The sequence below is a fragment of the Argentina silus genome (assembly GCF_951799395.1).
Source record: "Argentina silus genome assembly, chromosome: 6".
In the NCBI taxonomy this organism is placed as follows: Eukaryota; Metazoa; Chordata; class Actinopteri; order Argentiniformes; family Argentinidae; genus Argentina; species Argentina silus.
The window spans coordinates 8,874,598-8,900,217 of record NC_139660.1 but is presented as its reverse complement, the minus strand read 5'-3'; the positions used below and the strand labels follow the sequence as shown (position 1 = coordinate 8,900,217).

The 25,620-nt window shown below is 41.6% G+C and overlaps 1 protein-coding gene across 1 annotated transcript; it reads right to left on the bottom strand.

Moving 5' to 3' along the window:
- Window positions 1-9,692: 9,692 nt before the first annotated feature.
- On the bottom strand, window positions 9,693-22,447 carry hdlbpa (high density lipoprotein binding protein a). The gene is made up of 28 exons (XM_083672141.1): window positions 22,395-22,447; window positions 20,979-21,050; window positions 19,735-19,849; window positions 19,298-19,479; window positions 18,964-19,179; window positions 18,647-18,853; window positions 18,300-18,515; window positions 17,843-18,049; window positions 17,642-17,749; window positions 17,440-17,544; window positions 17,214-17,292; window positions 16,970-17,109; window positions 16,769-16,873; window positions 16,427-16,540; window positions 16,038-16,124; window positions 15,819-15,950; window positions 15,471-15,689; window positions 15,057-15,278; window positions 14,282-14,500; window positions 14,012-14,165; window positions 13,730-13,878; window positions 13,528-13,632; window positions 13,271-13,405; window positions 12,213-12,356; window positions 11,943-12,122; window positions 11,696-11,812; window positions 11,327-11,476; window positions 9,693-11,182 (listed from the first exon to the last, which is right to left on the bottom strand). The coding sequence occupies exons 3-28, from the start codon at window positions 19,808-19,810 to the stop codon at window positions 11,093-11,095; spliced, it is 3,858 nt and encodes a 1,285-aa protein (XP_083528267.1). The 5' UTR covers window positions 19,811-19,849; window positions 20,979-21,050; window positions 22,395-22,447; the 3' UTR covers window positions 9,693-11,092.
- Between the last annotated feature and the right edge of the window lie 3,173 nt (window positions 22,448-25,620).

Below are 25,620 nucleotides of genomic sequence, written 5' to 3'. Positions count from 1 at the left end.
CTGATTTGTTGTGTAACCATTGTGTAAAGCAATAATGCCTCAATCATCAATATTGGTAGGGTTTTGCCGGCACTCAGCTGCATGTTGTGTGAAACAACTCCCCCTACCCATGACGATATTGACGATAAATCACAGCCTCTCAGACATTTTTGCTTAAATAATGCACACTTTTACAGCTACTGTACCAGGTGCAAACAACTTCACCCTTCTAGTTTGATAACTTTCTATTCTCTACTAACTCAATTTAATTTATTTTTTAAACACATAATGAGTCGAAGCAGCTATAGCATTTGCTTGTGTTGTGCAGCAGGAAACTAAACGTTTGTCCTTCGAAAAAAAATACTGCTTTGCTTCTCATTTCAATGTCGTGATGCTTTTTCCTTGAATAAATTATCCACATCTATTGAATCCCTTTCGTTTCACAACACAAGCCCTCTATTCAAGACCGAGAGAAGAGTCTGAATTACTTGGAGCTGGAGAGTTACCTAGCATAGAGAGGCATTAAGGACCAGTTGCCAATATTGTGGATCAACTATGCTCAGAATAAAGGAGGTATTCTTGTGTTACCTGGCTGGGGAATAAAGCCACAATAGACTTCAAACAAGGACCAACGCACAATTCATGGATTGATTTTTACTTCAGGGACCTTGGACTTTTCACAACAGACAATATCCTGGGAAGACAGGCATAAAGCGATGAATGGTCTGAATAGTCGTTGTATTACCCCTCATGCCCTTTGTCAGGAGGAATATAGGTGCTGTTGAGCGCACCTCAATGGGTGACCTCAATCTCATACTTTCCCATTGTAATGGCAAAAAGCAAAAGCTTGCTTTGAGCGCTGTTGTCTAACATTGTACAGCAGCTATTTTGTAGTCCACAACTTTGGAAGTTTTCTATCATGTTTGTTTAGTTACCACCTTCACTTACCCTTGTGAATTGTACTGAATGTTCTGGTGCAGAATAATAATATTTCTGGTGGGAATATATGTAGACAATGAAGAGAAATAAGCAATAAATGCACTCCCAGTAGAGGCAGAAAATTAAACTCTAGAAACATTTATTTTAATTCCTTTCAGCTTCAGGACTTCATCTTGAATGCTTACCAGTTAGGTAGGATAAAGACAGCTGAGGCGTTTTGCAATTATCAGAAAAAGACATATAGTGAATATGTATATATCAATAGAATATCAATGTAAAGCCAATACATGAGGTTGAGTACACAACGTTGGTGTCAATGGTTCCTGTTTTCCATATGATATGCCCACGTCCCAGCTGTTCTTGGAGGTGCCCTCGCTCCCACCTGAGTGACACTCGCCTGAGCTCTACTCTACCCCCTCTAACGGCAAGATAAGACAGGTCTCTTATCACCTCCAAGAGGGAAGATTTGGCCTCTGTCCAAGAGAACCAACGAAGCAAGACAACCACTGTCTAGACACTTAAGGTGAACTAAAGGCAAGAATGCTCTGTTTGACAGGAAATACTAAAGGGCTTTCGCTGAGGCAGAGCAAGTCGAGGAGGCTGTAGTTCAGACAATGTCATTGTGCTAGACCGTCTCACCAAATCCCCTTTCCTGCAGCTATTTCATGACCATTTACCATGAATCTTAGTGTTGGACTATAGAGCTCACACATGGTATCCCAAAAAAGAAAACAATCAATTGAGATACAACCAACTACTAGGATACAAGGAGACACAATCAAAATTATTTCTTTTCCACTTTTTTTACTAACATCATTGCATTAACTGAATGAATGGTCAATGAACATGTCAGCACTTCAACTACAGTCTGTTACTCCAATGCAAGAGGCACCAAGAGGTAAAAGACCATTAAAAGCACAGATGTGGGTACAGCTTGCTTGTTTTCTGTCTTGGCAACTATTTTTTGTCTTCTACAATTGTGGTTAGTGGCCTACTTTCCTTATCACACTATACTAAATATTCAAACATTTAGACCTACTTTGAAACATTACATGTGAATTGCTGCTAAACCATCTAAAACCCCTTTCTATGTTTTTCAATGTTATACTCCTAATATGCCTGTTCACAGAAGGTATGTAAATCTAAAGGTAGACCAATTCAAAGTAACCGCTTAGAAAATATGAAAGTAAGGTTGAATCAAAACTTAATGCCAAAATATGTCAGCCACCGATAGGTGTGTGTTCATTATAGACATTATTCAGCGTATTATGCGCCTGCCCTGCGTAAGTGGGGGGAAAAAAAGAAGAAAAAAAAGTCAGCATGTGCAAAAAGATCGGCAGAAAGACAATACTTATCTTCCTCAAGTCTGAATTGGCTCAATGAGCAATGGTCTAAAAACCTGTCAAGACACTTGGTGAAAACAAGGAAAGAAATCAGAGGTCCCATAACCACAGGATAGAACATGCAGAAGCATGTGTTCTTATCGCTATTTTACACTTCTGTAGCTATATCAAAGAGAAACAGCGCCTCAAATGCAGCCAGCCAGGTGATTAGCACGAGACACAGACCCCTTGACACGCTTCTATTGTGTTCTTATGTGACTCATCTCATTCTGAGGGCCTCAAATAAATATCTTATGAAAAAGTTCACAATAGCCAAAAATCAACTGAATGTTACAATTCAGTATAATTTCTGAATGTCAACTCAAGAGAGTAGTTATAATTAATGTGGTTTGTGCAGATGGTAACACAGTACTTGGCCAAGCACAACCAAGGTTAACCCATGAAGCGAGAGGGTGGGCCATCGAAAACCACAATAATTACTGTCGAGGGCCCTAATTTCAATATTTAGAATAATTAAGTATTTTCTGTGACTGTCTGTCATGGCACATTGTATTCTCATCTGTCCTCTCTGACTCACTTCTGAGTATGTTGCCTCTCATATGATTGAGCTCCGCCTGTCTCAATCACAGGGGATTCTAGTCTGTGTCTGCCATTTACTGGCCAGGCCAAATGAATCTAAATTGACCTGGAGAGGCCACTAGCTATTTTAATGGCATAAAGGATCTAAAAGTTAAATCTTATCATTGAGGAGTGTGGGCAAATTACAGTACAACTAAACACAGCAATTCAAGGTTATACATCGCCTTTACCGCCTTTATGCATGTCACCTTTACAGCAAATGTGTAAACTAAAGATGCCAGGGTAAGACTGAAGGGGGTAGAATTCATGTCTCAATTGTCTTCTAATGTATATGGCGGCAAATGTTAGATGATATTCACACTCATTTCTTCAAATTTGTATGGGATGAGGCAAATCTGTCACAGCGGATTCCTCAGTCTGTCTGGCCAGGCCAAAGAAAAATAAACTGCTTTGAAGAGGTTCGCAAATAGCCGTTAAATTGCACACAATAATCTTATCATTTAAATTGCACACAATAATCTTATCATTTAATTTGGTGTGAGTAAATACAAAACATATACACATATTCATCGAGAAAACACTTACATACTGTATGTTTCTATCATGAGATGGGGGGGGGGGGGGGTGGGTTCAGGAATTTCAATCAAATAAATAGCACTATGTAGGCCACCATATGCCTCAGACTTTTGTATCACTGATACACGTGTAGCCATAAGATGTTTCACAGATGACAGAGGGAAAGACTCAAATTTGGAAGTCAATCACTGCCATCTAGTGAACAACCTAAGACACTGTTATTTAGGGTATTTCTCACAGGGTGTCTGCTTCTTCTATGCTGTTTAAATGTGCACCTCAGAGCAGTGTAAAGTAAATATTGTTTTATCTTGGTTTCCCTAAAGTCTCTGTCTACATGGTGTCTCTACATCTCATTTACAACTTACCTAAGTAATAATGTAATGTCTCATTCCTTCTCAGAACCTTTATTTTCTATTGTCACTACCTTCACTGGAGTGGATCCATCTGAGCAATGAGTGATAGCAGACAGAGAATATACACTTTTAAAAAGTATTATTTTTGCTCTTGTTCAGTGAAGACGGGGAATGTGCACCCTCCTGTTGGAAGACCTTGGCATCTGTTCAGGTTTATCATTGCTGCCAAAAAAACTGGACACACATTCTCTGCAGAATAAGGTTGGGTCGGTGTAAGGTTTTACCGGTAGAATACACAATGTATGCTTACAGGCTTACACCAGAATAATTCCCGCCACACCGTCCATATCATTTTTTTACCATTATTGAAATTTTTTAAAGATATTACCTGTGTATCAGGTATTTTGGCGGGAAGGAATACCGTCATGATTACACAATCAAACTTGACGAAAGCATCATAACAGGACAAATAGTAGTAAATAGGAAAGACAGTAGGTGTCATGCCCTCCATTTCCACCCAGCCTGTGCCAGTCTCTCTCTCTCCTGTCTGTCCGTCTCTGTCTGTCTGTCTGTGTGTTGTGTGTGTGGGCGTGGCCCAGACTCCAGCTATCCAGTTCACGTCATCCACTCCACCTGCTCGGTCTACACACCTGCGGTTCATCAACTCATCACCTTGCTGTATTTAAACCCTGGCTTCCCATCCACTCATCACCAGATCGTTTGTTGTCCTTACACGTCAGTCTCGCTCTCGGCCACTTCATAACGTTATTTCTCAGAAGCTTCTCTGTGTCTAGTATTTGTCTAACCGCGCTCTCTCTGTTCTATGGTGCCACTTCCCGGTTTCTGCCTGCCCTACCTGCCCTGCCTACCTAGGCTGTCTGCCATGCCACCCTGCCCTGCTTGTCATTCTACCCTGCCATTCCGTTCCCCCCTATTCCTTCATTAAAACCCAGTTCCTTTATATACGTGTCCTGACTCTGTGTCCTGCGTTTGGGTTCTTTAGCTCTGACCGTAACAGTAGGAGGAATTGGAAAAGATAAAGTGAAAAAAGCAGAGGCATAAAAAAAAGCATAATCAGAGAGAGAGAGCAACAGAGACAGAGAGAAGGAGAGAGAAAGAGAGGGAGGAAAAATGAGATTGGGAAGAGAGACCACTTTGGCTGCTTTTAGTTATAAGTGGCAGAAGTAGGTGGCAGTAGAAGCAGGTAATAAGATGGCAAATCCCCCAAGACAGACAGAGAGCACACCACTCGAATGATCTTTCCAGTGTAGCAAATCAAAACCAAATTTCCTTCTAGGCAACTCCAACGGACAAAGAGATACCTGAGGCCACCTGGGTCTCACTCCAAAGAGTTGGCCAAGACAATTTCCCTCAAATCACCTCTCTATCTTAATCTGACAGCCAGACTTGATTAGGAGGCGTGAAAATGACTTCTCTCCCCACCAGCTGTCGCTGGGAAATGATCTTAATTGTGGCATGATTATGCCTCTAAGCACTGGTGAGAGGCATACATTGCTCCTTTTTAAAAAGCACAGGAGGGGTGGAGGACTTTCAGAAGTCTGTGTGCACCTTAGATCACTGCTACTAAGAATGCACACATCAGAAGGTTCATCACAAAGGCAGAAAAGTCTAAAGACTAAATACTCTGCCATAGTCCAATCCTATCCAAGGTCTTTGAGGTAGCCCAACTGCTACAATTCATCTAAGCATATTCAAGTAACTACATTCTCAGTGGAGATGATAGGGAGATAAAGGATTGTGTGCATAGTTTTCTTTAGTCATGGAAAGGAACGAAATTAAACTAAAAAGATCTGCACACTATAATAGTACTTCTACCAACTTCAATAGTGACAAAGTGGCGTGCTAATTTGTTGGCAAGTCAGGTCTGACAGGCCTTTTTATTTTTAACATTTGTCCTCGGCCAATACCAGCACAGGTATAATATGGTGATGTGCAGATGACAATGTTGCTTTCTTTATGGAAAGTTGCAAAGCCTTTAACCCCACACTGATAAAGGCCCATAGTCCTGTCAAAACGTATTTCCATTGAAGTCATTTACCAGACACTTTTATCCAAAGCGACTTACAAACAAGTACATTTGAGTGTGTGAAGTGAGTGAATAAACTATACAACAGTCATCATAAGTGAAACCTTGGATAAGTTTCCTCTCAATTTTATTACCGTATCCCCATAGATCGCTTAAGACGTTATTAACGTTGCAAAAAAAAGATTTGCGTTGGCCGGGAATCGAACCCGGGTCAACTGCTTGGAAGGCAGCTATGCTCACCACTATACCACCAACGCTTACACACTGCCTCTCCCGAGACGTAAGAATATAATCTCTATATAGGTCTGTGTCTCTAATATACAAATAAATGTATTCTTTATTACAAACGCTTGCCGGTGTTGCACCCATATATCAACTATCCGATAATTGCAAGCTGAGTAAATGCTTGCATGTAGACCATAAGTGAACGACATAAATGTTCTGTCATATTTAGATTAAAAATTCGGGCTCGTCCGGGATTTGAACCCGGGACCTCTCGCACCCAAAGCGAGAATCATACCCCTAGACCAACGAGCCATAGATGTTAGGGCAAACTAAATGGTTTATGAATAACGCTTACACAGATATACGCCTAGTAACTTGTTCCTAATTATACCTACCTATCTACCTACCCAACTACCTAGCTGCGTAAATTAAACCTATACTTTAAAATTATTAACGTGGCCCCAACCAGATTCAGCTTGCAAGAACAAAGATGTAAGAGACGGTAGAATCGACTGTCAAAATAATGGCCGGTTAGCTCAGTTGGTTAGAGCGTGGTGCTAATAACGCCAAGGTCGCGGGTTCGATCCCCGTACTGGCCAAATATCCTGTTTTGCTAGCTACAACGAATGCATTACTGTCTTAACGTATCATCGTTATAATATTGAACATCTGTCGTATATCTAACCGTACGACATATGACTATAATGGCTGAATGAATTGCTACTTAGTGAGCTATGAGACAACAGGTGAACTGTCTAGTAGTAGTTAGCTAGCTAGCCAGTCTTCTGTAAGCTACAATTTGTTGGCACGTAGCCTACTACGGAGGTATACCAAAACAGGGGCAACATAAAACCAAAAAAAATAGACACTTAACAAACATTATTCCTGTCTTTTCTTGTTAGCTAGAATACCTACCGGACAACAACATCTGAATATCGTCACGTGCACTGTTCGCGAGTTGCCCTTGCTGTGTGTAGTCCACGTGTTGTCAGTTGAGTTCTTTTGTTAGAAGACCGAAGCTTATAGCGTTTAGCGTAGACAAGGATAGTATTTTACAGGTTTGCATCTCCCTCTCTTTATGGCTCAACTGATAAAGTGAATATGAAGTTATGTGCTACACGTAATATATAGGACCATCAATCAATTATTTCTCTGCTATGTGGATATGGGGGTTAAACCAAACTGTTTCATATAGAAAATAGATTTGTATTTCTCTAAAAAGTTGCAAAATGCATTATTTGGGGACTTTTTTTATAGTAATGAGTACAACTAAATTCTTGGCATGTTTACACATAAGTATATTTATAAGAATGACATCCTTCAAGTCTATTAATAACATTAAAAAAAAATCTAGGATAAGAGGGTTGTATACAAAGAAGATGTTCCACTCACTGTGTGACACAATAATGGGATTTTAAAACATACATTTACTTTGACACCATTGTTTTAGTAGAGGGTCCATTCTCAATCAGGAAGTATATCGCTGGGGCATATGGTATAGCCAGAGGATACATTTATTGTCATCAAAATATTGCACTTTTCTAGCACTTTCCTTTGTGTCGAGCTGTTACATCCTTTGGTGTGATGCCTTTTAAATGAGAATGCAAAATAACCTTTTTAATCAATAAACTATGAAAACCAATGAGAGAAGAACAGTAAGTTCAAATGGGAAGCTTGAGAATCACCTGGTGTGCCCAAAGAGGATGAAACTGACAGATATGATATCTAAAATACAATTATCCTTACAAGGTAAAGAGCATGTCCAAGGCTGGATTATGGACCGGGCCAGTAGCCTCAGGCCGCTTGCGGTGCGTGGCTCAAGACTTCTGAAGGGAGTTGAACACCAGGGCCCTCAGTGTGCACAGCGCAAGCTGACCACTAGGCCCCTGGGTGCTTATAGTGTGAGCTAACCACTAAGATCCCCCAGACCCCTCAGCGCTTACAATGTGAGGGCCCCCAGGCCCCATGGCGTTTAAAGCGTGATCTGACCACTAGTGCCCCTGGACGCCTCGGCACCTACAGTATGAGGGTCCCTGGGCCTCTCCACGCTTAAAGCATGAGCTGACCACTAGGGCCCCGGGTCCCGCAGCGCTTATAATGTGAGGCCCCTCAGTGCTTAAAGCATGAGCTGAACACTAGGGCCCCCAGGTCCCTTGGTGCATACATCGAGCGTAACACCTGGGCCCCTTGGTACATACAGTGTATGCTTAAAATGAGTGCCTCTCGGAGAGTACAGTGCTTCTGTACAACTGAGACACTGGTTGGCATGTGTGGTGGAAATCTTTGTCTAGGGGATTTACCACAAATAACGATCTCGGTGAGACTTTGCAAAAATGCACGAACACAATATCTGTTTAGTAGATTTTAATAATGGTTGCAAGCATAGCAATGTGCACCATACGGATAGAAAGCACCGTACGAACAGAGAGCCCCGATACAAGTTACAGCATACAATTTATACCCTTAAGATGGTCCGATGATGAGGCGGGGCCCTCACATGATAATAATGTAACCTGGAAAACAGGTGGCATGATCTACAGCGGTCCTAGATAATACCGTGGGGACAGCCTCGAAGAACAATGGTCCTGCAGTAAGAAGTTTTACGTCTCTATCTCCTGGGGACAGACTGAACCTATGAAAAGACACTAATGTGTATTTTCATCTTCTCCTGTCAACAAGTTGTGTAGGGTGCCTCTGGATTTACGATTATTCCGCTACAGGCAGTAAATATAATTAGGCTACTAGTTAGGCTTATTGCCCTATGACCCGACAATGGGGTCGTCTCCCGATCACAGGTCGAAACCTTGGCCAGGGGCACAATCTAATCAATGAGACTGAACACATGATACCCTCTATGACCGTCACAGATAATGTAACTGCCTTAATCATAATGCTGGAGTATGTTCATATACTGGTTTTTCCATTACACACGCTACAATATGCTGTGACATGATACACCAACAAGTCAGTTCATTCTGCATAACAGGACAGTTTGAAGGGTGTCATATTATGGTAATCCGTTAATAATTTCACTTGCCTTAACTACCTATCCCTTTATTTTAGCTAGCTGCCCATTTTCCCTAGCTAGCTGCCCATATGATTCAGCTTGTTAACAGAAATTAGTTAGCGAGCTGCCATTTTTGCCAGCTAGCTGCCCTAACAACCAAATTAGCTGCACTTAAAAAGCCAGCTAGTTAACTAGCTAAAAGAGTGGAGAACACAGATCATGCATGCTTGCCTTGCACCAGCAGACAAAGGGCAGTGCTATAGATGCAGATCTCACGCACCAACTTGACGGGGAACATAAATACTGGAGGGACATTTTGAAAAGAGTTGTAGCAGTGATCAAGTTCTTGGGTGAAAGAGGACTTGCATTTAGGGGAGATGATGAACGGTTTGGGTCAACCCGTAACTGTAATTTCCTAACGGTAAACAGTAAAATCATATGTTTCTCCCTCTTTAAGCACAGAATCTTTAATTCATGATTCTGAAGAATGTTCTGATGGCTACAAGTAGGAGTTTTCATACAACTTCACAACTTTGTTCAAGATCAAGAAGATTATGTTTTTTCAACCATTTTTTCAAGTGATGCAAGGCCTTACCTTTGGCATGCTTTATACAGTAAGCAATGTAATAAAAACAAACCACAAATAGCTTTTCCATTTTTATTGACTTTTTGGACAAATTAATTTCCAGTGTCATCCATAATCTTTTCACTTCTTCTGTATGTTTTTTGCATAATCTTTCATATAAGGCTAGAATGATATAAACCAGGATTAGATAGTGTAATCAAATCTTCAGGAAGTGTACAGTATCTGCACTGGGAGAAAAATGAAAAACCCAATGAATGGAACTGAATGCAACGATTGGAACAGTTGTTCTCAAAACCTTACACACAACACACTTTGTGGTCTCCTAAGCGTCATCTCAGTCTGGTTTATATCATTCTAGATGTAAGGCTGATAAGAGGGCCATTGCTATGGTTACAGAACAATCTGCATAGCAACTGGAAGACAAAAGGGACTGGACACTGACCCGATAGCAAGGATAAGTAACACATGACATCACTAGACGGTTAATTGGCACAGAATGGTCTGCTCTTTTGCTTCCAAACATGATCAGAGAGTTTTTAAACTTCATTTTGAATGTCAAAAACAACTAAAATAAAGTGTGGAAGAAGTACTTCTACAGTTAGTGTGAGATTGAAACTTTGGAGCTCTGGGTCTAGTGTTGTAGGAGAGGGTAAAGCTCCCATATGTTCTCCAAAGCATCTGGCAGTTTGAGCATGTGACATTCTGTAGTGAATGAAACCTCTCCAAACAAGTTTGACCAATTCATAAGGCTGCATGGTACATACCACTACCTGCCCATATTCACATAAGCACAGTTACACACAAAAGGAAAGAAATACAACAGATGACATCATTAAAATGCACGTATCAGAAGATGAACATCTGACAGGGATTACATACAGCTACATGAGGAATGGAGGGGGAGGGAAGTTGCTGAAACAGCTGGCCACCAAGTCGGTCAAGCACAACTTCAATGAAAAGCAGAAATGGACAGACATGCCTTAACATGTCACCAGAGGTATTTCAACCCTCTCCCACCCCACCCTGCAAAGGCAACTATAGGGGCAGCTTAGTAAACCTAAGAAGTTATGCTTGGTTGCTTTAACAGCTTTGGTAGCACTTCTCAAATCACAATGAAATGTCAAGTCTAACAACCTTAAACTTCATTATTTTTTTTTGTGTGAAATAGACTTAACCCAACCACCTGGTAATATTTCTTATGGTAGTTATTGTTTTGTAGAAGACATACTGAATGCAGATACAGTACAAAGCTCAAATACAGTTTGATGAAAGCACTTCAGACAGTCAAATCTACAAAGGCAGACCAAGTTAAGAAGACGTAAAGAAGCATGAAATATTTTCAGAAATGAAGAGACTTCTTGTGGGGGGGTCAGTGTCAGCGGTCAGTCCAGGTCAAGAGGGATGATGAAGGGGAAGATTGTGTCAGGTGGATTTGAGGCCCATCTGTAGCAGCACAGCTCAGAAGCGCTTGGGTCCCCAGGGAGATGCCTTTGTAGCAACTGGTGCTCCAAAACTGGGGAAGTCCTCCGAGCTGCTCATATCCGGGGCCTTGAGAGGAAAAAGTAAGCAGATGTGAATGATTTGCTGTTTGCTAATGACCTAATTGAAATACTCACAAATTGTCAATCCTAGGGTAAACATGGTGATAAGGTGACATTTCTAATGGAGGCTCAAATCAATGATCTGGTTAACCTTCTCACTACCAGTGGTCCAGGGTGCCTCCCTAACCACAAAGCCTTTGGATGGTCCACGGGGTTCATCCATGGAGGAGGCGGCACCTCCACCACCACCAGAGGACTTCATGTAAGCCATCTTTGACTCATTCTCCACCACATCTGCCAACTAAGAGGGTACAGAAAACAATGTAAAAAGGCAACCATTACAACACTGCATTCAAAAAAATCTAGCACAGCAATGAATACAATTGATAAAAAACATTGTTGAAAAATAATCAATAAACAAACCATTATGATTTAATCTCAGCAATTTTATTTCATCAGTCTTGATCAAACAGTATCATGGGTAGATGGATAACATTGCTTTGAAATGAAGAGTGCTTACATATTCCTCTTCCAGGTTCAGGAGATGGTCAATGGCTTCATCCACAAGCTCAGGACGGCCTGTGACAGTCACAAGGTTGGGGTCTGCAGCTCCGGGCTGGGGGAACCTCAGATCAACCTAGACAGGAATTATCCCCAGGATATATAAACTCACATACTAGACCCAAGTGCTTTGGGCCATACAGAATCAGTGAAGCCATTCTTCCCTCCTCATTACACAAGGACAGCCATCTTCCAAAGAGCCTCACCTTAAACTCATCCATGATCTTGCGAATGCCCTTGCCACGGCCTCCAATAATGCGGGCATGGACCCTGCTGTCAAGGGTGATATCTTCTTGGACCATCTCCTCCAGCTCATCGACAATGGCCTGGATGGCATCACGTGCAGCTGTGGCTTTGTGCTCATACCCAGTGATGGTGATCTGGTCCTGTTGGCAAACATTGGGCAGCATATCAGGCCAACCTAATCAACATGTACGCATTGCATACAATCAAACAGCGACTGCAATGCTCTCTACCTGGTTTTCATCATTCTTCTCTGGGAACTGGATGTTAACATCATGTTCAGTGCGGATGTTGGTGATGATGGCACCCTTACGGCCAATGATCTTGGGGTGATACTTGGGGTCCACAGTGATGGTCAACTTGAAGCTCCTGAGGGCCTGCAAGAAAAGTGAGAGCCAATGTAATTTCATGTTACTTCTGACTTTCTTCAGTCGAAGATCGATACAAAACTCTATGCTTACATATGTCCTGTCATGTTTAGCATACATACACATCACCTGAACATAGCCACACTAAATGGATAAAAACGTATAGGAATGATGTCAGTATCCATTGGTGTAGGTTACAAAACAATACATGAATCTAACTGAGTTGATAGGAGGGGGGGAAGCAATAAGTTAGGTTTTTAAATCACAACTTTAAAACAAGAGTAAATGTGTCCTGAGAATGTCCTCTGAAGGTCCCTAAAAGGTCTTCAGAATGTACCCACATCTATGTACCTCCAGGGAGACACAAGTAGATCATGGTTCTAAGAAGGTCCCAATAAGGTCCTGGTTTGGTCCCTAATGATGTTCTGAAGACGTCATGGGAGTAAAAGTTAAGTAGACTTAACTTAAATAATATTTTCTAGGAAATATCAGGTCGTTCTTTGACCATCACAAGGTATTCGCTTGGGCCGCTTGTAGGCTGGGCCAGCTCTGATCCTATCAAATGCAATCTATTGGATAAAAAGTGGGGTGGACAATAATCCCATTTTCAAAAAGTGAGACAGACATGTCCCACCCATGCATAATGAAATCTACGGTCGACACAGTATTTGATTTGATCCGTGGAATTCAGGTGTGGCAACAATGGATCCTTGTTTCTAATTGGCTAAATGGATGAACAGATGGTGAAAAGTTCCAGAATCTTTTTAAGCGGACACCTACAGACCCTTGTCATCCCTGTTGTCCGTCAACAGATGACTCCCATAGACAAACCATTAGCTATTAACGGATACAACGGACTAGTGTGGATGGGGCTTAAGGCTAGTAGTGTGAGCCCATGCGCTCACACACAGTCGAACACTTACCCGATCCTCCTGGTCAGCCTGTAGCTCTTTAACACGCTCCAGGAGGCCCTCTTTAGCACGGTCCAGGTGATTGGCCAGACCAGTGATGGAGATTATATTGGACTGCAGCTCAGGAGCAGGCACTTGAATATTAACCTGAGGAAAAGAACATTACCATGTTGGTTAAGAGATCATGCATTATCCAAAACAGAAGGGTCACCCTGTATTAGTTTCCATTTCAGGTCCTGCCCCTTTAATCTCAAGAGAATGAGACAAACCTCAAATTCGTCCATCATCTTGCGAATTCCACTTCCTTTCTGCCCAATGATGTAACGGTGAAGCTCAAAAGGCACTTCCACCTCAATGCTGACAGGAACCAAAGCCTAGGAAAGAGGTCATTGTGAAACACAAGTTGACTGCACCCATTAATTGATAATTGCTGAGGCAGGTTGAGGAAAAATATGCTCCCTGAGGACTGACCTTGAGTGCCTCCACGGCAGCCTCACACCTCTCTTTGCGGCCAGAAAGCACAATCACGTCACACTTCTTAGGTGCAGCAGGGTCGACAGGCTCCTTGACTTCACCATTGGCCTCTCCATTCTCCTGCACTGGAGCCTCTGCTGGAGAGGCTAATGAATTGAGACACAAAAAGTTTTTAAAAAAAAAAAAAAAGAAGAAAAGAAAAAGAGCTATAGAAATCAGAAAGCCGTTTGGCTCATTGCAGGCTTGTAACGTCCCTTTATCCCAAAATGTTTTTTTTACCTTGGGGGTCTTTAGCTTGGGGGTCCTCTCGCTCTGGGAACTTGATCTGCACATTGTGATCTCTGGTGATCGCCTGGATCCTTGAACCCTTGGGACCCATGATGGAGCGGTGGAACTTCTGTGCGATCACGCACTCCATGACCACCTGGGCATCCTGGAGAACCAGAGAATAGGACAGTTATCTGATCAGTCATGTAATTTAAACTAATGCCACTCCAAAAAATAAAAAACAAACTGCCATTTTAAACAAGCAAACCAATGTTCACTCACCAGGTCATCGATTATCTCCAGCATGCGCTTCTTGGCTGCCTCTACACAGTCTTTGGCTCCCTTCAGGGTGACCTTGTCGCTCTGAGAGCCAGTGCGAGGGAAGCTCACCATCACACCGCCATACTCCTCAGCTATGTCCCTCAAGACCTGGCCGCGGCGGGCCACAAAGTAGCGGTGGTGCTTGGGGTCAACATTCATAACATCCTCCACAACGTTATCCTGAGGGACAAGATGGTTTTTAATGACCATGAAATTCACCAACTAAACCTTAATCAAAAGGGTGGCTTCAAATAAATGTAAACATAGCAAATTATTTAGTTATTGGAATATTCAAAACATGGGTAGTATTTCGATCGCGTGAGTATTCGTATTAACGGTGTTCACATCCGTAATAATGGATGTATTTTGTAACATGGAAGACAACATTTTGGATACAATGTTGATAGGCTGTTAGAGGATTAGGCTACCTCATATAGCCATCTAGAAACTGACAGATCATTTAAATGGATGTAATTTAATGACAGAAGAAAGTGAATTTTCATAATCTAAATGTGACTTCTGACATTCTGAGCAGAGTAGCCGGATGCCCCATTGTGCACTACGTCCATAAAATGTCTAAATTGTCCGGCAAATAGAATTGTTGCTGGTCAGATTTTCCAGTGCCAAATTTTCCAAACACCCAGGCAAATATCAGAATATTCAAAAATGCGATGAGATTATATGAACAGTGAAATCATTTCAAATGCCCATCCCTAAATTACAGACATGGCCTTACCAAGCTCTTGATGAGTTCCTCCAGCTCCTTCTGGGCCTCTCGCACAGCCTCCTCTGTGCCAACCACAGTGATCAGCTCCTGGTCCTTGTCATCCGCAGTGGGGAAGATGATCCTGGCACCAGTGCTGTCACGCACCTTCCGGATGTTTCCACCACCTTTCCCAATTAGGAACTTGTGGTATTCTGGCTTGGCACGCAGCTCAACGGTGTGACTCTTTATTTGCTGGAGATGATAGGGAATTATTTTATTACTGAAGCAAAGCGTACAACTTCGCAATGCTAAATTTACTACGTCATTGCCAAAGCAAATGATTACTTCCCATTTGGAAAAAAGATGACCACTGATGTCACAAATCACAACCACTAGGCAAGGTTAACATTCAGTTAGACTCCTTTTTAAGAACTAAGAACAAACCTTCTCCTCTGCCAGAGAGAGCAGCTGGCACTTGGCCTTCTCCACCTCCTCGGCAGGGCCTCGGATGGTGACCGTATCAATGCCTGAGCCCTCCGTGGGGAAGTGGATGTGTACACCACCACACTCCTCCATGATGGAACGCACAAAGCGACCCTTTGAGCCAATCAGGGAGTTGTGCAGCTTAGAGGGAATAGACACCTCCATCTCTGTGATGTTCGCCTAGACACAGAATGGGGACAGTTGCATTTCCAGTTCATTTCACTGAATAATTCACAACTTGAATAATACTTTCTCCCAATACTTTCTAATACTTTCTCCTTAACACCTTAAGGAAAGCCAGTAACTTACTAGCTCCTTCTGAATAGCCAGAATCCTGGTTCTTGCAGAATCGCAGTTCGCCTTCTTGCCGGTTATGACAATCATCTCAGAGTTACTGTTCTCGGCAGGCAGATCAATCTTAGTGTTAGTTTCTTCACGAATCTGAAAAATATGGGCATAAAAAAAGGTCAGGCAATGTTCTACAGGCTAATAGAATTGTGTTCCAACAATTTTCCATTCATATCTAACCTTCTTAATATTTGCTCCTCCTTTTCCAATAATGTTCTTGTGGAATTGCTTGAAGATGGGGACTGAGACAGAAAAGCTGTTCTCCGTCTGAAAATGAGAATCACATGAAAAAAACACATTTAAAATGATAAAGAAAATGACTTGAGACCCAGTTTCTCTTATACAATGTTGTAGCTACACAACTGCCATGAAGACAGCGTGCGCACACAGGTTGTTGCTCCCGAAATGTGTAGTTTATTAGGACAACGTTTTGACCGAATCTTCATCGAAACGTTATTTTAACCTAATAAACTACACCTTCCTGCAGCAGACACCGGTGTGCAGATCGTTCTCCTTTCTCTGCTATTGTCACTTTGATGAGAGCAAGTTTTTGTTGGATGTACGCATACCATGTCAGCCACCATCTTCTGCATGAATTTGGAGCATTTCTCCACCTCAGTCCGTGGCCCACGCAGCTGAACGATGTCACTCTTCATCGCCGGGTCAGGGAAGTTGATGATGACCTTCAATTGTCCCAAAATAATTGTTAGGACAGCCTAGAAAGATTCAATAGAACCTAATCCTTTGACATGCAATTGTGCTTCTCCAGTTTTAGTGGCCACAGATTATCCAATCCTCTCAGATCTATACAAGTGCTGAAGGGGTAGGTGCTGGAGATTTGCAATTCAGGGATACTATTGAATAGTCCAAGGGACACATCATATGGTTTGTTTCCTGGCAACTCAACTCACCTCTGGGAACTTGTCACGGACATCTTTAATGTTCTCCCCTTTTTGGCCAATGATGGCTCTGTGAAAACGCTGTTCAATGATCAGGTCCTTTGTACGCTCATTCTCCTGCAAGTGATCACAAGATGAATGAAAACAGCATTATCTACAGACAGATCACCATTGAGCCACCTCAACATTGAACTGATGGGAGCTGGTACTAACCATGCGTGACGCAAGCTCAAGCAGCTCCTTCTTGGCCTCCTGCACACCCTGGGGATCTCCCTCAATGCGGATCAGGTTGCTCTTCTCATTGTCAGGGGGTATGCGGACAGACACCTTGTGCAGATCTTTGATGCGATTTACTGAATAGGTGGGAAATTTAATTCAGATTTTGTGCAATTCAGTACATAGTGCTGCCAAGCTCCATCAACCCCTGCTAAACAAAAAAGTAACAAAAGCTACTTACTGTTGGCACCACCTTTCCCAATAAGGTGTCTGTGGAATTTGGTATCCACACTGATCTCGGTATAATCCATACGGCTAACCTGAAAGATAAACAGTGTTAACATTAGGCTCAATGTAACTATAATCTTCAACTCTTAAAACAAAAAGGTGAATGGGTAACAACCTCCTATAGAGAATGAACATAAATGAATGGGCTGTTCTCTGAATGGTGGGGATTTTATCCGTACCAGATCCGTGACAATGGCTTCCATCTGACTCTGCACCATCTGCATGTCTTTGGTGGGCCCCTCGAGGGTGATCTTATCCTCCCCCTCAGTGAACTCAATGTGCACCTACAAACAAAAATAAAGTCAGCCACAGAACAGGTTTCCTTAAGAGAAACTGAGTAGAAATATGCAGAATGAAACAGATCAGAACATCACAACAAACCTTGGGCATTTGCTGGGTGATCTTGGCCAGGTTCTGCCCTTTCTTCCCAATAATGAAGCGATGAAGCCAAGAAGGAGCTGAGACAGAGGACACAGTATAGCTGTTGGCCTGTAAAAACAAAGGGTTATACATTAAGTTATAGTTTGACTCAGAAGTATTGCTGGGAGAAGGAGTCTACTTAAGCCCTGGAACACACTGTACCTTGGCATAAACCTCAGTGAGTGCCTGACCCAGCCTATCTGGTTCCCCACGCAGAATGACAGTTTCTGAGCTGCTGTCGGAGGGTGGGATCTCGACCGAGACGCCAGTTCTCTCCAGGATCTCCTGCAGGGTGTTTCCCTTGGGGCCGATCACATACTTGTGCTGAGACTTCTTTACCTCCACTGCAATGGTGGTGGTATTCTTCTTCTGCAATGGATTAGAGAGATACACTAAGCATATTTGTAGAAAGATTCTACCAAATTCGAGTGGCTGTAATGCCAGTGACCGCAGCATTAATCTGGATGAGGCCTCTGTAGCTTGAGGCCTCTGTAGCTTGAGGCAATGTAACATTTAGGTATGTCCCCTCAGGCTGAACAGCAATTCAGGAGCATAACAAGAAGAACAGCAAGAACAGCAATGCAGATTTGAATATTCTGTGCAGTCTAGCACCACATACCTTCTCTTCATAAATCTTCTTGATCAAAGCCACAGCAAGGGCCACCTGCTCCTTCTCCCCAGTGATGACAATCTCTGTTTTGTTGACACTGGGAGGAGGGACATTGACACGGGCACCCGTCTCTTGCATCATCTCCCCCACCAGCTTGTTGTAGGGCCCGGTGAGGAAGGGATGGTACACCTTGTCAATGTTTACCCTCTCCACAGCACGCTTGTCCTGAGAGAGATCATGACCAAAAAGCAAGGCATAATCACTTGTCAAACACTTTTCCAACAGCCAACATTCGCAAAAATCATTGATTCATTAAAACAACCAAGTAACATGAGACGACAGAAGCAACAAGTTACCTGCTCAGCAGAGATAAGCAGGATCTCATGCTTAGCCTTCTCCAGGCCCTCCTTGGTACCAGAGATCTTGATATGGTTGCTGGGGTCGTCAGGTCGTGGAATCTGGATCTTGGTGGCAGTCTTGAGCTCTAGCTCCTGCAGCTTCTCCCCATTTTTGCCGATGACAAAGCGATGGTGTTCTTTTGGGATGGCCACAGTAGCTGAAGCCTATTGAGGAAAACATCTACTGTAAAGATTTCAATCTATAGAAACACATTTTTGTAACTAGCTGTGCATTGGTTTTGAAAACAATGCACAGGACATTAGGCTATGCTGACCTGAGTCTGCAGTCGGGACACAATCTCCTTGCGGGCCTTCATCACAGCATCCAGCTTTCCAGATACCATGATGGAGAGGCCCTGGTCTTTAGCCATGGAGAGTTCCAGATGGGCTCCAGTCTTGTGCATGATGTCCACACAGACCTTTGCCTGGTCTCCTTCCCCAAACTGGTTGATGTCCTTGTACTTGCGCTCTTCCAGAGGCACATGGAAAACCTAGGTCATAAGACAGAGCAAACGTCACATGATGGCAAATTTAGCATATTCAAAGAAGCAGAAATGTACCAAAGCAAACTATACCTTTCCTCATTATTATACACCAATGCATACAAACCTGGGTGATGACAGAGGACTTGAGAGGACGGATCTTGGATGTCCAGGCATTGGCTGGTTCCTGGGTCCCCTCAGGTGAAGATGCCTTCTCAGGCAGAGGGGGGAAGGCATCCTTGTAGGTTGGCAGGGCCTCTTCCTCCCCTGCACCACTAGGCCCTACAACAATAGGCCCTGCCCCAGGAGCTTAACAAGAGACAATAAAAAGGGCAGGTTAAAAGCCAGAAACTGCAATTGGATCCAATAACTTTAATGTGAAAGGAAATTCACAGATTGTCACCACGTCTCAACAGCAAGATATTAGTGGTCTTTGTTGTCTAAATAGCCAGGAAATATAAGAGAAATTAGAGCAAATAAGTAAGAAAATCACTTTTAACCCTAACCCTTCAAGCAGTTATTGGTTTTCAAGACCACATTTATCAATCCTGAGCCAATACTCACCAGCACCCTGCTCCGGCTGGAGCCCACTGCGGTGCTCATTAAAGCTTTCCTGCGTAAGTACAGCGACTGAGCTCATGGTCGAAATCCCACGTTTACACGGAGTCCGAGTGTGCCACTAGAAGGAAAAAAACAAAAACAAAATATACCCATGTCATGAAAAAAAAAAACTCTCAAGTCTAATAGGTCTAGCGCTCAAGCTTATCAATTTGAATGGACTTTGAGTGCTTAGTCATTATCTAAGCTAGTAAAATCAGACATGCCTTTCAAGGAATAATCTAAGTTCTAACCATTTTTCCATGTCATGTGACAGCACCTTTTTAATGGTAAAATGGTTTAATGGTAAAACAAACAAGCTTAAGTATGATTACGAGGACAGACTGCCATGTTGCAGTAGATGTGGAGGTGACTACATTTTAAATATAAGGAACCGACCAAGTTGGCTGTCTGCTGCCTATGTCGAAGGCTATTCTAAGCCTTGGAGCTGGGTGAACAAGCTCCAAGGTTAAGAGGATTTCCCCACTGACCCCACAGTTCATCCAGTGGAGGCAGAAGGGAGATGAGCTGAGGAGATGTTCGCCATGGAGATGAGATTTTTGCCATGCAAAAATGTTTGCTTAAAACGTGACTTGGGCATTCAAAACATTAACTATGTCAAATTAACTATATCCATGATAAAGCTCTGAGTTACCAGTTTTACTACTCACAGGCAGGAATGTGGCCATGTGACATTTTGACAGGCACACATGCTACAGTAGAGGTGCTGGGATACTTAAGTGGGTTGTTTTCACTTTTCAGAGCACCCTTTCAGGGGCCTCTTCATCCTCAGACCTACTGAAGTCTCAAGACCAAGAAGTGCTGTGCGTGCACAGACGCTGTAGCCACAATGAGTTAGCTTTTCATGCATTTACCATGGAGAAGCACAGCCTTCCACACAACATGGTAAAGGCCTTCAGATTTTCAGAAAAAAAAGATTGAAGAGTATTTTGAGTATGTACATTTTACAGGTCGTTGTTTCAATAAAGGAAAAGACAGCATTATTAAGGAACGTGGACCAATTCGATTTAAGAGGCCTCTTATTTTGTGATTGGACCAAAAAGAGAATAGGCCTACTTGTTTATATTTGCATACCCTGTAAAATGTCTGCCTGCCAATGTATATGGTCAACTATTACAGACTTATCAAACTAGCAGGTTGGAACTGCAGCATGGCTATAATTAGGAGCTTAGAGTAGTGTCAGATCTTACCAGCTAAATGGTCAGTTACCAGATAATCCGTCCTGTAAAGCTGCCTGTTCGTGTCAGCCTGCCAGCTTTTGCCTGAAAAATACAATCAACAAACATTTAGTGGTTTCACAACACATTCAGTGTTCTGCTCTAAGTGTGATATTGAAATGAGGGTTGAGTGATATAAATCAAGACAAGCTGTGTCATCAAGTAAGAATGGGGGGAGAACTCACCATGCACTAACAGAAGCTGCTAGTTAATTTGTGCAGATTGCAAGCGGTATTTTTAACAATATAGGTTATATCAAGGTTATGATGGTCCAATAGAATACTAGCGGATAAAATAGTAATGCTCGCTAATAAGCTCGCTATGTTATTCACTAGAATACCTGCAGCTACATGCATAGCAGGCTAAACAGAATAAAGACTGATCAAAATCCTGGATTACAAGACTTTGCGATTGCAGGTGGTCGTGCTGGCCAACTAAATTAGATCAATTAGGCAACCAACTGACTAGTCAATTAGCTGATAAAAAGATTACTTGTCAGCGAGCTAGCTAGCTAACATTACAGGAGGAGCATCGTTGGCCTACAACTTCATGTTCTAGTAGCTAACTAAGTAGCTAGCTAGGTGAAAAAATACAATCAAACCATTATTACGGGTTTCACTGCAATCGAGCTACCTAGCTTTTTCAGGTACCAAACTATAGCCATTAGAGAAAGCCGCTAGAGAAAGTGCTAGCTACGTCGACTAACAAGAACGACCGGACCGAGGAAACCCTTAGCTAAAATTGATCATTTGAATATATGTTGGCTAGTGATCTTTAGCCATGTTAGCTGAAAATGTTATCGCATTGCAAGACATTAACATAAACCCCCATAGCTTGTGAAGATGCTTTGGGTTGTGAGATCCTCCTGTCAATTGAAAACTTTAGCTAACTAGCATTAGCTTGCTAGCTAGCTAACTAGCTAATAAACTCACATAAACTTTGACCGTACGCGATTGTGACACGTAGCTGTACTGCTAGCTGCTATCTCAGCTAGCCCAGGCGGCTAGCGACCAGCTAAGATTGAAACTCCATTTAGAAACTTTAATTACAACAATTGAATGAAACAACATTCAATCAATGATGGTGATTTGCCTTCTTACATTTTAAGCAGAGTGTTTGAACAAAACCGTTTACATTTTCTTCTATTTTAGCTAATACGTAGGTCCACAATTATCTACACAAAGTCCACGTAGGCATAAGGAATACAGCTGTACAGGGGAGAAGTGACATGGAGTCGGGCCAGAGCACATTTGGACAGTGAAAATATTGAAATAAACAGCATTCTCAGCCACTAATAGTCCTAACTACCAAGATATCACAATGCGGAAGTTTTTTTTTTAATGTACACTCCTACATGTTACATTATGAAATAATTTTTAAGCTACTTACTTGTGTTTATGTTCTCGTCTGCCCTGTGTGGTGCAGAAGCTGTGATGAAACTCCACTGGCGAGAAGGCGTAACAGAAGTCTGACAAATATATACCAGAGCCGCCTTCCAATCGTATCCTCTAACGTCATGTCAGAGCCTCTGATTACAAATCACATATTTTTCATTAAGAGAGAAAATAAGTCTCTATTGTGTAACCAGTAGTATATTTGAATAATCACACTGTTTTGATGATGTGCCATTTCAGTACATTGCAGATCTGCCACTATCACGCCTTTGACCAAATAACACGTTACATAAACATTTCAGGTTAATTGGTAGGCCTATTCTATGCATACGATAATTGTAGCCGATAAGTGACACTAGCAAAGAGGATACTTTGCATGTAGCTAGGCCTACTGTATGCTATATATTGTTGCAGATAAACCTCCAATGTACTCCATTGGAGTCCTATAGCCCAGTGTCCTACCATCGAAGAGCACAATGATGATGCCAGAAATCCAACTCTATTATGGTAAAGTTTGTTATGGAACTTAACATGAAAATAACACAAAAAACATCTCAGCATTTTTTCAGATTTTGTCATTTTGGGGAAATGTTGATGAAAACTAAAAAACACTTTGGACTCCTGCGGCTACCTGGTCCACTGAAAACCAAACATATACTTTGGAGTGAATATAAACTAGCTTGCTGAGTGTTTTTGAGATCATACTGTGCATTATTACATTTCAGCAGGAACAATGTACAGTAACCTGAGCCTTTGCGATACAGTCCACCTCAAATATTAGAAACTTTTAAAACAGTATTCCTAGCCAGAATAGCCTACCATTTTGGATCAATGACAGGCCTACTTTCTAGTGCTAGAGCATGGCAGGCTTAAACTAATTCTCTCAATGTTAGTAAATCAATCACAGAGAGGAGGAGATACAGATGCAACTGACCATTTGATTTTATTACACTTGAGAGAAAGTGGTGTGCAAACTGTATTGTGGTTTATATTTAATCACAGCACTGAACACATTGGAGAACATCTTTAGAGTGGTATTGGCTACTTTGCATCACATACGGACTGATGGTTCTTTGAACTGTTGTTCTTGAAGGTTTTGCAATCTTATACATGTTTAATTAAATCAAATTCTCATTCAGTTTGTTGTTAGATGTTTGAATTGAGAGTGTCTGAGACAAATGCTTGTCAACTTGACTGATCTTCTTATCTGAGGCTATTTGCAAGTATGCAGATCTGCTCTGAAATCCCAAACACACTTTTGAATGACGGAAATGTAATGAACACACTAGAACACACTATGTGTGTGTATGTGTGTGTGTGCATTAACCTTTCTCTTTTTATCTTATCTCCTGAAATTACCTTCTCCACTTCCTTCATGTCCATGAAAGGTGTAGTACTGCAAATAGATGCTTTCATTTGGTTCATTGACTTAGTACTGCTATCTCCATGGGTATTGCTGGTAATGTAGTTGAACTGGTTATTAGCCTCTGTCTCTATAAATATCTAGTTTTGTGGATGCATATGCTTTCATTCACAAACCGACAACAGCATTGCATGTTGTGACTGAGCTCTCAAGTAGACGTTGTGTCCTTCTTTTCCTACCCACTTTCAGGCTACCTAAATACTTAGGAAAGTATCGATTGACCATACAAGACATGTGGACCCCAGGAAGAATAGCTGCAGCTAATGGGGATCTGAATGTAGATAAACATAAGGATAAAGGCCATCTATCATCGTAGAGCTATTGTCCCTCCCTGTTTTGTCAAGCAACTGAAATAATAAAGTTAAAAAAGTTATTTAACTTTTTAAAGTAATTTTTTGCACTTGGTCGGGACGTAAGATCTGTTCTGGCATTCAAGAGGTTTCTAGCCCCATAAATGGAAATGATGCCAGTGCCAACATGGGGACCTGAGATGTTCTTTCTCTAAGAAAACTAAAATTGCACACAGTACAGTACTATGGGCACACTGAGTATCCCAAATGTTTCTCCTTGTGCCACTAGAGGTCAGACTACTCAATGATATAGAGAATTTGTATTAAGTTTTCTCCTAAATTCCTGCTTCATTCTATGCAGAAATAAGGAGATCTAAACTGCAAATGTTTACAAAGGAATTAAAAAGTATAATATTATAATAATGATAATGATTCATAATACCAACATGTCAGGCTGTTTTTTCAAATTGTCGAGTGAAATGTTATATTATATATACATATTTTCAAAATCAGAAACATTTGGTCTCAGACGGTCTTGAGGTACGGTACAGTACAATCAATGTGTACAATGCACTGAAGTCTACAGTATAATGCACATCAGCCAGGAGCACAAAAACACAGCTTGGCCGACAGAAGTCTAATGATCATATGTTTTGTTGGCCTGAAAACTATTCCAGTGTTTTACTTCACTCATGTAGCTTATTATTTATTTTTTCAATGTGAACATCAAATATGCTCTCAAATATCAGTGTTATATGTATAATAACCTAAAGACAACTTTGAGATCCTATCTACTGTATGACTGTTGCCTAACAAGGAAACAATTTGATTCTAAATCCAAACTTGAATATTAGCAGATGTAAGATTTATAAAATTGGTAAATGCTGTCAGATTACCTTGTCCACAGCCATCAGCTGTAATATATATAATAGACAAAACAATGATGGCTGTGTTTACACAAAACTCATTCAACCATTGTTCACCAACAGCCTGCCATCATAGGCAGGAGATAACACAAAGACTCTTCATTTGTTTACAGCAACTTCTACTTGCACCAAACATATGTGTATCATCATGTGCATGAACTTAATTTGTTTGACAATATAAACTTGATTGCTTAGATAATTGTAGGGGGGACTGTAGAGGCTCACAGAGTTGGTTCTCTTATTTAAAAAATGAGATTGTGAATGTCCCTTGCCATGTCATGGAAACATGAAAGTATTGTAACCTATTGCAATGTCATGCCACCTCTTTATTAAAAGAGAATAACATTTAAGGAATGACAGTATTGCAAGTATTTTATTATCTAATTATTATTGTATTCATCTCTATTCATAATGTTTCATATTTGAGTGCCATACTTTAGAAATGTATCCTTCTTCCTCCCTACCTTGAAGTAACAGGATGTAATGTGATAATAATAGTCAAAGTAAGATTCCAAATGCAGTGCTTTCACCAATCAAGTCTTGATGGATCTGTGTTTTTTTTTCAATGAAGGACAGATTTTC